The 15,092-nt window shown below is 34.7% G+C and overlaps 1 protein-coding gene across 2 annotated transcripts in view; it reads left to right on the top strand.

Moving 5' to 3' along the window:
- Positions 1-14,568: 14,568 nt before the first annotated feature.
- The window catches only part of HBS1L (HBS1 like translational GTPase), a 75,480-nt gene continuing 74,956 nt past the window's right edge, over positions 14,569-15,092 (top strand). For both annotated transcript variants that reach the window (XM_006200076.4, XM_006200078.3), the window contains exon 1: positions 14,569-14,739. In XM_006200076.4, coding sequence (XP_006200138.1) covers positions 14,697-14,739 — 43 coding nt within the window. In that variant the 5' untranslated portion in view covers positions 14,569-14,696. The remainder of the gene's footprint in view (positions 14,740-15,092) is intronic.

The raw sequence follows: 15,092 nt of genomic DNA, 5'->3' as shown, positions 1-15,092 counted from the left end.
GCTTTACCCAAAACACTCAAATATAAAATATCAATATTATCTCATCAGCTCACTAAAATTCAGAGTCAGAAAACATTGCATCTAATTCATTGAAAGTTTCTATGTTTGCATTTTAAATGCACATAGGAATAGAAAGCTGTCTATTAGTCTGCGTGGGAATTTTTCTAATAATATTCTTAAAGATGTGAGAGGTGAGATGTTATTCTAAAAATATAATAATAATAAAGATAACAGGAGGTTTTTCACTGGACTATAATCAAATTTCTAATTAGACTAAAGAAATAGGCAAAAACACACAATAACCAACAAAACAGAACTATTAAAAAGCAAAACAAAACAAGTGTTTTAGTTAAATTCTTAAATTCTTGAGTAGAGTAAGTAACAAGAAAGGGAGGAAGGAGGAAAGGAAGGAAAGAGGGGAAAAAGGAAGGATAACTTTTATTCCTGCCTCCTAGTATGATAGTAAAATGGTAAAATCAAGTCAAGGTCAGGTAGACGTGAGAAAAGTCAGGTGAGGAGCAATTAATTATCCATATACTAAGTAATGACAGAGATCCTAATTTACTATAATTAAAAAAAATTTTGAGTCCCTGAGAATAGCAGAGTACCCTAACCAATATATCAAAGAAAAGTATTCTTGTTTGAAGCTGTGTGTGTAGATTTGGTTTCTGAGGTTGGAGGGTGGGGGCTTGCAGAAATAATTAGGCAATGTGGCTTTTCAGGGCTGGACTTTGTAAACTTAAAAATGTTCCCACCTTAGACTTGTTTTATTAGATTTTAGAGGACCAGTTTCTCATGTGAAATTTGTCATAATTAAATTAGAGTGCCTTATTAAAGTATTAATGCATCTACAGAAAACAATCTTCATATTCAGTTACAGGCTACTGGACTTAGCCAATGGCTTCTACAAGTAAAACTATAATACAATATATTCACAGATAACTAAATAAAGACTCCGGGGCAAGAAAATAGGGGAATCTGGGAAATGGTAGGTAGACAGAGTAAGGAGAGAAGTCTTCCTCCCTACTAGTATGCAAAATTGATTCTAATATTTGAAGCAAAGAAGAATTATATTCCCAATTTTAAACATATCGTTTGAGAATGAGTCATGACAATATGTGTAATCTCAATTTTAAAATAATGGCTAAAGTAAATGAAACCTTTCTCAGGATTTACCAATGTTTCAGGCAAATTGACAGTTTCTCTCTTTGTCCTCATGTAATAAAGCCTAAAAACACTTGTTAGACAATTTTTTGTCTGGAGCTTAAAAATATGTTTCTTCTTTTCATCTTGTGGCTAATGTTTTCCTATTATCAAGACTTTGCATGCTTTTAACACCCACCCAGCCCCATCACATTATTTTTTTTTGGGTGAGCTCTGAGTGACAAGTACATTGATACAACTGAATCATCCTTCTGCAGGCATGTCTTCGTTATCAGATTGGTTTTCAAGTAGATTTGTACATTTTAAAAGTGCATCCGTTGAACAAGATTAGTCTTTGCAAGATACGACATTTATCCTAGCTATGGGTGATAGAACTTTATACTTCAGACACGTGAAGCACTCTGGATAGTAAGCTGACATATTGTTAAGTAGTCCTTTATTTCTGGTTATCAGATTAATCCACCAAAATGAAGCTGAAAGAGTGTTATCATGAAAGTTTGTTAGGGCCAAGTTTCCACCCTCCTGTGATGCCAGGATTTTCCAATAACCAAGCCAAGTTAAGTCTTGCCTTAATATAAAAGAGAATTCAGAAAAGCTGACAACTGAGAGGTGAAGTAAAGAAGCAAGCAGAAGTTGATGTTTTCTTGGATTTCTATGGTGAGTCTAAAAAACATTCTGAGGAGGACCGTGCAAAAGTTGAAAGTTGCTTTCCATCATGAAATTTTCAGAAAGATGCCACCTTGCTAAATATGAATAATGATATTAACTTATATTCCTTAATCATGAGGATCCATAAACATATATTACTAACATAATAAAAACATACATTGCTAACATAATAAAGATCCAAAACGTTGTTGCTGGGAAAATTGTTAACAACCTAAATTTAAAAAGTCTTTTTTGAAGGATGTAAAGAATTTGATGACTTTTAAAAAGCTAAGACTCACATTCTACCACGTAGTAAAATGATGTGAACAACTCCAGACATGATTTATTAGCTTTTCAGGAAATGAAGTTTGACTTCCCTCAATTAAACAGCAGTGGGTTTAGGTAGGGAGAGAAATTATTTGACTTGAAATTTGACCAGAATGTGGAGATATTAACATACCTTCCTCTTGAAGTAGTGTGTAATCTTTAATAAATACAAATGTGTTAAGGGCTTAGATTTTTACTGATTTTCCAGAAAATAATTCCCTTTTGCTTGATGAGGAAACAAAACCATTATGTATAAATTCTGCAGGCCTTTTGGAAAGTTCTCTCCCTCACCTTTACACAAATTCCTCACATTTCCCTTTCATCCATTTCTCCCAACTTCTCACCTTCTTTCCCATCCACTCCCACATATTCCTTTGGTATATATTGTGCAAAATATATGATCAAGGATTTAGCCCACATCCTGATCTTCTCCCACCTAAATTACTATATTTACAAAGTCAGTGGGTGCCTGACTTACTTTTAGCACTGAGTCAACAGTCATCACCCCCACTCCTCTAAAGCATCACAGATTCTCTGATTTGTCTCCTTTCCCTTCCAGTTAATCTGTCATTGTATTTTTGGTTCAAGGCCTCATTATCCTGAAGGTCAAAATGCTTTACTGTATCTGGCTAAATCTCTTTACTGATCTTGTCTTTTCCTGTTCCATACTCTCTTCTGCTTAAACCCCATTAAAATCTCTATTACATTTCCAATGCTTAGCTTTCTTTCAGTCTCTATTATTCGCTTTAAATGTTTTCTTGCCTTAGCTTATTATCTGATTAAAAATTGATCAACAGACCAGAGTTGCATGAGCTTTAGAAAGGACATCTAGTGCAATCTCTTCCCAAATGAAGATATATTCTTTAAATTTTCTCAATAGAATGCTTCCCATAATGTAAAATTCACTCTCTCTTAAGGTACTCCGTTCCACTGTTAGAAAACTTTGCTTAAATTGTCCTAGTATTCAACTGAAATTTCTTTGTAAAGCTTACCCTTCTAGGGTAACACAAAATAAATTGATTCTATTACCCACTGGGTAGTTCTTAATATATTTGATAATAGCAGTTATATCTTCCTTTGGTCTCCCCTTCTCTAGGCTAATTGATCATAAGCCTTTCAATCATTTTTCCCTAAAGCATGGTATTCATTCTCTTACACCATCTTGGTCCATAACTCCCTCTCAGTCTTCATGTCCTCTGGATATGATCATCCTATTACCATGGTTCCCTTTCATTGACTTCCCAGAAAGCATTTATCTCAATATTAACATTTATTTGATTATTTAACATAACTTTTGCATCTTATCTAATGTCCAAACTTGTATATATTGCTTATAAACAAGTTTAGAACAGGGACTATGTTGTTTCTAGCATTGCACTTATATAACATACATTAAAAGACAGAGAAATGGGCAAGTTTTTCAATTCTAAAATAATTACCAAGATAGATACCAAGATGAGACATCTCAAACTGCTTTCTACACGTGGAAATCAGCATCTGTCATATAGCTTATTATTTGCTATAATCTATACAGAGTTCCTTACAGAGTGATCAGGTCATATCAGCATTAAACATTAAAACTAGCACCTTGCTCCTATTTTCAGATCTGGTAAAGAACACTGTAAATGTACTTTCTTCTTTTACATTCAAAGATGACAGATGCTGATATTGCTGTAATTCAAGAATCAAGGAAATAATAAACTGGGAGGAAACTAATGGGTCATGTAGTACAATCTGTTTAAAAAGAAACAAACAAATGAAGGTAAAATGAGTTACCGGAAGACACAGTTAATCTTGATTAGTAAACTAGACAAGAGCCAGAGCTCCTAAATGATAATCAGTTATTCGTTCTCTTACACCAAGTTGCTTCTTAAAAGAAAGCAAAATAAAGGAGTTTTTCCATGTATTTCTTCTTGACAAAGTTTTCTCTAGCCACTTCTTATATTGATAAATGAATTACTGTACTTCAGCTCCCTGAGACACACATTAAATCCCGGAAATGTGCTATGATGTGCATGACTGTGGAGTTTAGTTCTACCGCAGCTCAGAATGATCTAGATCTTTCTAAATTCCCCATTTGTGACCTTTCTAGAGTGCCTGTCCTAAGGTATATCAATGATTTAAATATCTCTCCCTCTGAGATACTCTCCCCCTAGACATCAGTCCGACTCCCAAAAGGTTCTTTACCTGAAGTAGAAAAAGCCAGCAAACAGGCAGTCTTTCTGTGGACAAGGAGTTCAGAATTCATCAAGCGAATACCCCTGGGTCATGGCTGAGAGGAAGAAAGAGGGGCCAATATAAAGGCCAGCCTATATCTGGCTCTTCTTATGTTCGCCAAACTGATTTTTTTTTAAATCATAATTTCCAATATTATTTTCCTCTCAAATTTTTTACTGTTTTCTCTTTCTGATTGACTATCAATGGCTATGAGTTACTTATGCTTACCTATACATTAAAACAGCTGTGTGTTTACTAATATGTTCTGAGTGAGGGAAAAACATTCTCACCTTTTCCATGGTCTAAATATCTGGACGGGAACAATTAATTTTTAAGGATTTTACTGAAGTTTTAAAAATGTTCTTATAGAAAATATTGTGTGTTTTATTTAATTTGATGAACACTGTTTTAGTGACATAGATCATTATACCTTGCTTAATTTCTTACTCCCTTTCTCTTTTACTACTCAAAAAAATGACTTATGGAACAAATAGTCCTTAGGAAAAGTCTGAATCAATTATCAGCACAATCAAAACATAATAACATTGTAATAATATTTAAAAGAAATCATAAATGACCCACATTAATATTATTTTGGAAAGGGATATTTTATCAAAAGTTTCTTTGTTGAGTTGTGGTTTTTAAAAAAAGCATAAATCTTTGAATAAAATATTTGTTCCCTAAAACTTTTCAGGCGATTAATGTGTTGGGTAACATGTTAAAGAGTGGAGACTACGGAATTTCATAACATACATTTTCCAGTTAGAAAATCAAGTCCTTGTTACACTAGCTTTCCTGAGTAATTTCAGTATGAAATATCAATGGAATTGAATAAAAAGATCTTTTGTGATTATTCACAGAATACCTAGGAGGCAGTTTTCAGAATTGTGGCTAGTGATCAAAAAAAAAAAAAAAAACCCAAACCAAAACCTCACTTAAAACAGACTTTCTAAACTTTTATTCTTTGTCATAAAAATGATCATAATAGATAGTGTTGAACATTAACTACCATTAATATTTTTATGAATTATGAGTCTGTAGGTACATGGAATTCTTTATTTAAATATGGCAGTATTTATTGCTATCTCCCTTTGAAATATTTTTGGGTTAACAATTATTCTGGTTATCTGTTGCTACCTATCAAATTACTGCCAAATTTATTGGCTTAAAACCAAAAAAACCCATTTATTTTTGTTCATATATCTGTAATATGAGTAGGATTGATTAGGACAGTAGGTTTTCTCTATTCCAAGGCATATGGAAGGCTGGGGTCTGGGATCATCTGAAGCCTCATGGTTGTGGATGCCGGCTATCATCTGGGATCTAAACTAAGGCTGATGCAGGAACATCTACACATGGCCTCTCCGTGTGGCTGTTTGGCTTCTTTACAATACGTGGCTAAGTTCCAAGAATGAGCATCCCAAGAGGATTGGATGGTGGGTGGAAGCTGTATCATCTCGTACGGCAGCATAGAAGATGCATAGTGTTGCTTCCACTGTAGTCACTGATCAACCCGGTTTTAAGTGGGGACATATAACCTCATATCTCTCAGCGGAGGAGTGCCAGCATTGCATAGTAAGGAAAGCACATTGGATAGAATACACTGTTGTAGACATCTCAGGAAAATATAACCTACCACAACAGTGATGGGAAATCATTAGGACTAATTGCTGCTCAATGCTCTACTTGAAAAGATTAATGCCTATTCTATTTATCTAAATGCAAACATGGCTATAAACCTTCTAGTCATATCAACCTGATTATGTATGTTTCAACCAGAGTCAAAGTAACTCTTGCTTACTTAAATCATACCCTAGAATCACAAATCAGTATGTAAGAAAAATAAGGAGAATATGACTAATCATATTGAAACTTTTCCTGGTTCAAGTAAAAATGATGAGCCAAAAGTCTCCTAAATTATCTGTGGCCCAATCACATAGAAAGTTAATCAGTATCAAGTGGTCACTTCTCAGTGCCATTTTTTTCAAAACTGCTAACAGATTTTATGGGATTGTCTGCAAAATCTATGATCCAATATATAGGCAACATTGTTGCATGACTTTCCCATATCCCAGTTTTCCAAGATGATCCAACACCTCCAGTCTTATACACATATCGAGATGAGGAAGAAAAAAGTGCTTCCCTTCTGCTTTTCCCATTTTCCAACTTGTCTCTCTTAAGAAATTCTAAAAAGAGTTATCCCACATGGCTTAAATGGTTTTGATAGAAATTATTTTACTCTTGCCTTCTAAGAGTTTCTCCTGATTTAGTTTCCTAAATAACATATACCTCCATACCCCCTCCTCTGCCTTTTCAAAGAAAACAGTGCATGACAAGGCAAGGAAGGGAAATTCCTCCAACAGCTCACTGTTCTAAATGACTTCTAATGACAGCCTATTTTATCTTTTCAAACTCTACCTTTTATGTTTGTACTTTTTCTGATTTAAATTTGATTTGCAAATTTTCTTTGCTTTGAATTTTCCCTTGGGATTAGAAATGCTTTGCCCTTTGATTTGTTATTAATAGTCTGTTGGTGCCTTGGAGCATTTTGTACTGTGAATACACCTCTTTCCCACAGCTAAGGAGCGGTATATGTCCCTCAACTAAATGTACATAGGCAGCATTCAAGATGATACACACAAATTGACAGTTTATAGAACTAGAAGAAGTTGTGCATATGTTAGCAATGTATGTCCAGCAAGCCTGAATTGAGACCAGGATGGGCAAATAAGCATTTCATCTCTTCACTGAAGTATTCCCACTCAACATTCTCTTATCCAACTTTCTTCAATTTTCCAATCTGAACTAATGCATTTCCCTTGGTCATTCTTTTTCAGACAATACAACAATCAAACCACATGATGCTACTTTTCTTTTTCTTTTAATTCTTATTTTTTATAGAAGTGTAGTTGATTTACAATGTTAGTTTCAGGTGTACAGCAAAGTGATTCAGTTATACATATATATACATGCATATATATATTTCAGTTTCTTTTCCACACAGCTCATTATAAGAAATTGAATATAGTTCCCTGTGCTATTCAGTAGATCCCTGATGTTTGTCAATTTTATATATAGTAATGCATGTCTGTTAATTCCAAACTTCTAATCTATCTAACCCCCACCCCTTGCCCCCCTGTTAACTACAGTCTGTTTTCTATGTCTGTGAGTCTAGTTCTGGTTAGCAGATAAAATTTGTAGTTTTTTTTAGATTTCACATATACGTGACATCATATGTTATTTGTATTTTTCTGTCTGACTTACTTCACTTAATATGATAATCTCTAGGTCCATCCATGTTGTTTCAAATGGTATTATTTCATTCATTTTATGACTGAGTAGTATTCATTCATTCATATATATTCATATATATGTGTGTGTGTGTATATATATATACCCCACAACTTCTTTATCCAGTCATCTGTCAGTGGGCATTTAGATTGTTTCCATGTCTTGGCTATTGTAAATAGTTCTACTTGTGAACACTGAGGTGTATGTGTCTCTTCAAATTACAGTTTTCTCTGGATATATGCCCAGGAGTGGGATTGCTGGATCATATGGGTAAGTCTTTTTTTAGCTTTTAAGAAACCTCCATACTGTCTTTCACAATGGCTGCACCAATTTAATTCCCACCAACAGTATAGGAGGTTTCCTTTTTCTCCACATCCTCTCCAGCATTTATTATTTGCAAACTTTTTAGTGATGGCCATTCTGACTAGTGTGAGGTGATATCTCATTGCAGTTTTTATTTGCATTTCTCTAATAATTAGTGAAATTGAGTATCTTTTCCTGTGCTTGTTGGCCATCTGGATGTCTTCTTTGGAGAAATGTCTATTTAGGTCTTCTGCCCATTTTTTGTTTGGGCTGCTTGTTTGTTGATATTAAGCTTAATGAGTTGTTTGTATATTTGGAAACTAGTCTCTTGTTGATTGCATCATTTGCAGATATTTTTCTCCCATTCTCTAGGTTGTCTTTTAGTTCTATTGATTGCTTCTTTTGCTGTGCAAAAGCTTTTAAGTTTAATTAGGTCCTGTTTCTTTATTTTTGCTTTTATTTCCATTATTCTACCAACTGGTTCAAAAAAATATTGCTGCAATTTGTGTTGAAGCGTGTTCTGTCTATGTTTTCCTCTGGGAGTTTTAGAGTATCTGGTCTTATATTTAGGTCTTTAATCCATCTTGAGTTTATTTCTGTATATGGTGTTAGAGAATGTTGTAATTTCATTCTTTTACATGTAGCTGTCCAGTTTTCCCAGCCTTCTTTATTGAAGAGATTGTCTTTTATCCAGTGAGTATTCTAGCCTCCTTTGTTTTAGATTAATTGACCATAAATGTGTGGGTTTATTTTTGGACTATCTATCCTGTTCCATTGATCTATGTGTCCTTTTTTGTACCAGTACCATACTCTTTTAATTACTGTAGCTTTGAAGTGTAGTTTGAAATCAGGGAGTGTGATTCCCCCAGCTCCGCTCTTCTTTCTCAAGATTGTTTTGGCTATTTCGGTCTTTTGTGTTTCCATACAAATTTTAACATTTTTTTTGTTCCAGTTCTGCAAAGTATGTCATTGGTAATTTGATAAAGATTGCATATGAATCTGCATATTGCCTTGGGTAGTACAGCCATTTTAACAATATTAATTCTTCCAATCCACTACCTTTCTATCTGTTTGTATATAATGTTACTCTTCTTATTTGGTATTTTCCCCACCACCTCTATGTTATTCCTTGTCTAAGAAACTGTAGACTTATAAACTGCAACTGCTGATTGATGCTTGAAGGAGAGAAGTAAAATGGAAGAAGCTAGCACATTATTTCAGATAATTCATCCTTGACTCCTCTTCTCAAAGTAGATTCAGTTTGATGGGGTCTGTAGCATATTCAGTTTGGACTCCTTTAAAAAGAGAAAAATGAAATGATTATAAAATTATTTTGAAAAGTAGATATGTATTTAGATTGAAAAAAAATCTCAAAAATAACAAATTTATTTGAAAAACTGACAAATACCACAATCATAAAATCCATAAAATAGCATAATACACCTGTGAACTGCCTATCACACTTCTATAATACTTTTCCCTACATTTTTACCTGCATATGATTTGATCACTTCTTTCCTTCCCATGACAATAATTATGTGATATTTTCTGTAGAGAGAATAGGAAGATAATTCAATCTTTCTATTTGTGTAAAATTTAAAAAAAATTTTTAAAAGTCTACTGTGTGTCTGGCATCATGAATTACAAATATGAATTTATAGTTTGGTGAGTTCAGATTTCTTGAAAGCCTACTTTATTATATATATATGTGTGTGTGTGTATAATATATGTATATATTTATTGAGGTATAGTCAGTTTACAATGTTGTGTCAATTTCTGGTGTACAGCACAGTGCTTCAGTCATATAGGAATATACATATATTTGTTTTCATATTTCCTTTCACCATAAGTTACTACAAGATATTAAATATAGTTCCCTGTGCTATACAGTTTAAACTTGTTGTTTGAAAATTTACTTCAAATTGTGATTTGTTGGCATTTTCAACATTCTTTCAACATGTAACTGTCAAATGCATTTATGCTTTATGGTGGAATTCTACAGGTCTAATTAAAGGCATCATCCCTGTTAAGAGGCAATGAAGTATACATATTGACTATCAAATATAACTACAAAATAATTTCATATAAAATGTTTGAGTACTAACAGAATAATCATTGTGGAATAAATTTTTATAAAAATCTTGAAGTTGTCTAAAAAAAGTTGTAGGCGTGGAGTGAAAAAAAGGATTGGGTGTGATGGGAAATAAACAAACAAATAAATACATAAAATACTACAACTATGTTCAATATCTTGCAATAACCTTTAATAAAAAATGAGAAAACAAAAAAAAATACCCCAGAGATAATCTTGTATGAACCCCTTATATATTTGTGGGAAATTAGGGTCCACAGAAAGCAAGTTACTTGCTCAAGAGTCCATAACCACTACAGATTAAACAACTTTCAGCTGCAGCAAAAAGAAATCAATCATTTATCATGCATTTCAAAGTATATCCAATGTGATTTGTTAAAACTGAATACTAGCTAGATCAATGTCACTGATTGTATAGAGAACCAGTGTATGGAAGGCAGCTAAAGGAACCTATATTATATAGCAGTATGTTAGTTTCAGGTGTACAATGTAACTATTCAATATTTGCATATTTGCAAAATGATCACCACACTAAGTCTAGTTAACATTTGTCACTATACATAATTACAAAATTTCTTTCCTTTTAATGAGAACTTTCAGCAACTTCCAAATATATGATACAGTATTATTAACTGTAGTTGCCGTGCTGTACATTACATCCCCAGGAGTTATTTATTTCATAACTGGAAGTTTGTACCTTCACCCATTCCACCCTGTTCCCTCCCACCCCCAATCAATCTGTTCTCTTTATCTATTAGCTTTTTTTAAAAAAAAGTTCCACATATAAGTGAGATAATACAGCATTTGTCTTTCTCTATCTGATTTATTCCACTTAGCATAATGCCCTCAAAATCCATCCACATCACAAATGGCAAGATTTCATTCTTTTTTATGGCTGAATAATACTCCATTAAATAGCTATATCACATTTTCTTTATCCATTCAACCATTGATGAATATTTAGGTTGCTTCCATGTCTTGGCTATTGTAAATAGTGCTGCTAGGAACATTGGGGTGCATGTATATATATATTTTTAAATCCATTTATCAGTTAACGGACATTACAGTTGTGCCTATCTTTTGACAACCGTGAATAATATAAAAATGTGAACAACTTTTTGTGTGAACAGGTGTTTCATTTCTTTTGAGTATATACAAGAAAAGACTTGTAATCTAGAAATTTCTACCCTCAGCCTATATTTCCAAATTATCCACTCTCCTTTCTCATTCCTTAAAGTTTCTCTTTCCAAAATCCTATTGGTATATGTCTCCAAAGTTATGAAATTCTTCTACATTGCAAATATATTTATTTTATATGTTATAAATTTATTCAACAATTACTCAACAAAATGTATTTTATCTATTCCAGTTTTGTACTAGCCACTATAATGGATGCTGGAGATACAAAATTAGGTAAAGGATGTCCTGCTTTTGAGGAATTTGTATCTAGTTGGGGAGATGGAGAAGGATAGATACAAACATAGAGAATTAGAATATTATTAATATGTGTTATAGCAAAGACAGCCAGACAGAACTTTGAGTGTCCAGAGTAGGGGTACTTGTTCTGTCAGAGTCATGGAAGATATCACAAAATGTGTGATGCTACTAGGGATCTCCTGAGTAATATAAGAGGGCATGAACTTTGAAGGGTGTTCTAGGCAGAAGGAATAACATGTGCAAATGTCCTAGGGCAGAAAAAGCATGAAATCCTAAAAGTAGGAACTATGACATACAGTGCCTCAGGTAGGGCGGTGCAGTGGTGGCAGGTAAGGTACAAAACCAGGCAGCAGTGAAATCACAAAGGATGCCGATGTCTTTCTAAGGATTTAAACTTATTTTGTAAGTAATGTGGCTCCATTGAAAGATTTTAAATTGGAGGATTAGTTATTTCTAGAACACTTAGAACAACATGAACCTCGAAAAAGTTAATCTTATAAAGAACTCTTGAACCATATTTATTATTGTATTTCATGACAAAGTGCTTGACAGTCAGATAGCCCAGGATTGGTAGTTGAAAAAAACCTACCTATGTAGGAAGCAGGTTTTGCCCGGGCATTATTGTTTTGCTGGTATTCCCCATTGAATGTAGTTCATATCTAAATATAGAACACTTTGACTTCTATTTTATTCTTGTAGGAAATTATTCTGCCTTATAAAGTTCATGACTCCACCTTTGCTTTTCAAAGTTTTGATATGTTCTGCATTAAGCTCTATAATACCACACAGAAATTAAAAAAAATCACCTACTGAATTTCTTTGAAGATGTGATTCAGCTTCCCTGAACACCTTCTTGTTTGTTTAGTTACACTGTCAATGCTTCTGTCAAACACGGAATCCTTGGATGGCCTCAAGCTTTTTAGGGGCAAAGCTTTGCCTTGATGAGGAAACTATTCACTGGATCTTGCCAATTTTCACTCAGTTAAATGTATACCTTTAAAAAAGAGAGAGAGAGAAGGAAGGAAGGAAAGAAAGAAAGAAAGAAAGAAAGAAAGAAAGAAAGAAAGAAAGAAAGAAAGAAAAAGGAAGGAAGGAAGAAAGAAAGAAAAAGAAAGAAAAGAAGAGAAAAGAAGGAAGAAAGAAAGATGGGAGGGAAGTCAGGGGAAATTCCACAGAGGAGAGTAAGAATATCAATAGCTCAGACAGAGGGTTACATGACTAATATAGAAGATCAGGAGGAAAATTAAGTCACCTGTTTATAGATTTTACAGATATTTGATGATAATAATCAAGATGAATAGGAGGAGGGTATAGCTCAGTGGCAGAGTGCATGCCTAGCATGCATAAGATCCTGGGTTCAATACCCAGTATCTTCATTAAATAAATAAATAAACCTAAATATCCCTCCCCCGCAAACCCCAAAAAGATGAGTAGATTTACATTATTAATGTGTAATCATAATCACAGAACTGCAAAGGACCATAAGAGGATCCTTATACTCACCTATGTCATTTTATAGTTTGGAGTATAGGCCATGCTTTCCTATAATTTAATTAGAAAACTCTAGAACTTTTCTTAAATGCTGTGTCTAATGTCACAATTACAACCATCCACCCTCTCTTCCTCTCTTCCTTTCTTAATGATTAAAATCAATTCCTTTATTTCTCTTTAGGAATTATAGAGTGCAGAAGCCACCATAACGTATTTGCCAAAACGCCTGAGTATTTAAGTAGCTGCCAAGAGTACTGGGAATTGATGCTGAAATGGATCTGTACAAACTTACTGAAATATCTCTTATCTTGCACTGGTTTTACAGCCCTTCCTTTGTCCTCTTGTCTCCAGCATACTTTTCCTAGTCACGTCCCCACAACTTACAACCCATAGACCAAACCAGTTGTCTTGTCTGTGTAAAATCCTTTTATTATTCACTCCTCTATGAGTTAGATACTATCACTATCTCCACTTTCCAGAAGACAGGCTACAATATAGACATTACCTAAAAGTGTAAAATAAAGAAAACACTTAAGCCATACAAAATTAGCAGCTATTTTTACATAAAATTTTGTCTTACAGTTACAGTGAACAGCAATGAGAACAAACATTTGGTAGTCAGACACAAACGTGTACAAATTACATTCCAAGCCACTTACAAATATGAATTGAATTTGTATTATTATTTCTTTCCATTATGGATAATAGAAAGCCAAGTAAACTTTTAATTTATTTCTAGAATTTGATGTAAATTGTCACTTCAAAAAACATAAACTATAACTGAAGTGTAGTTTGTTCAGTATAATAAGAAGGTTGGTTTTTTACATAGCACCATTCACTTTGTGATCAAAGAAATGACATTTAGTAATAGGTTATAGATTTATTCATTAATAACATTTATCAACATTTAAGGTCATTGCTGTGTCTAAGAAGCAAAGCAATATTCAATACTCAGCACGTTACACATGATTATGTGTTCAGTGAATGCTCAATGAATCCTTCTTTATGATGCTGCTGCTGATCATTTACATGGCTAAGGGCAGATAGCTGTTTACTAGAGGTATCAATGCAGGATGGAGCACATACATAACATGAACTAGAGGCACAAATGCATGGTGACCTATTGTAGCCAGGTTCTCAACTGAACTAAATCCGTTTAAAAAGAGTCCTTTTCCCCTTCTAAAGCTCCGGCTAATTCTTATACCAAATGCATTCAAGGTTATTAATGCCTGTTAGTGCCTAGCGTAGGTCCCAAAGACGAAAAGTTGTATTAAACAAGGTTCCTCCTCTTTCTCAGCACACAGTGAGCTTTTTCACTAGATTATGAGAAATCAGATTTGGAAAATAATCTGGAACGGAGGTAGAGGTCAAGGATCCCTACTCGTAATATTTGCCCCAAACCAACAAACTATAAATAGCTTGATTCCGCTACTTCGAAAGCCCCGTCAGTCAACCTGTTCGTGGGCAGGGCCAAGCCGAAACGTACCCACCCATGAGCATGATTGCGCATGCGTCCTCAGGGAGGCGGATGACCCTGAGATGATGTTGTATGACCCTGAGAGGTTGCCGTACTCAGATAAGACGTCGCTCATGCGCAGGAGCTCAGCGCCGAGGCCTGCCGGAAGCCAAGATGGCGTATAGGTGTTCTCCAGGCCGCAGTTGGCGCCTTATCAATATCTGAGCGGGTATTTTGTAAGGGGCCGTGCCGAACGCCCTTTCCGCCGTAATGGCCCGGCATCGGAATGTCCGAGGCTATAACTACGATGAAGGTAGGTGTCAGGGTCGTTCCGGGACGTCATTTTCACCGTTCCAGCCGGGATCGCAGCGGTTTGGCACCCACTTCGATATGTTAGTTTCTCGTCAGTCGTGCCAGGCTGGAGTTCAGAGGAGGCTCATCTGGAGAAAATAACAGGACGTTTGGGTACTAGCTAATGGCGTTAACTCGTAATTTTTACCCTCTAGGATTGATTTTATTTAGGGCAGGGGAGGTGCTGCAGGACGTCATATGGGAAGGACGTTTGACGAGGTTGGGATCCGGTGATACTTACGCACGTAAGCATATCACCTCTCCCATTGTTTTCTCCCAGGTCGGCTACACACTTTCCTAATTCGAGCTTCGCTC

Source organism: Vicugna pacos, chromosome 8 (genome assembly GCF_048564905.1).
Source record: "Vicugna pacos chromosome 8, VicPac4, whole genome shotgun sequence".
Lineage (NCBI taxonomy): Eukaryota > Metazoa > Chordata > Mammalia > Artiodactyla > Camelidae > Vicugna > Vicugna pacos.
This window is presented reverse-complemented; position numbering and strand designations above follow the sequence as displayed.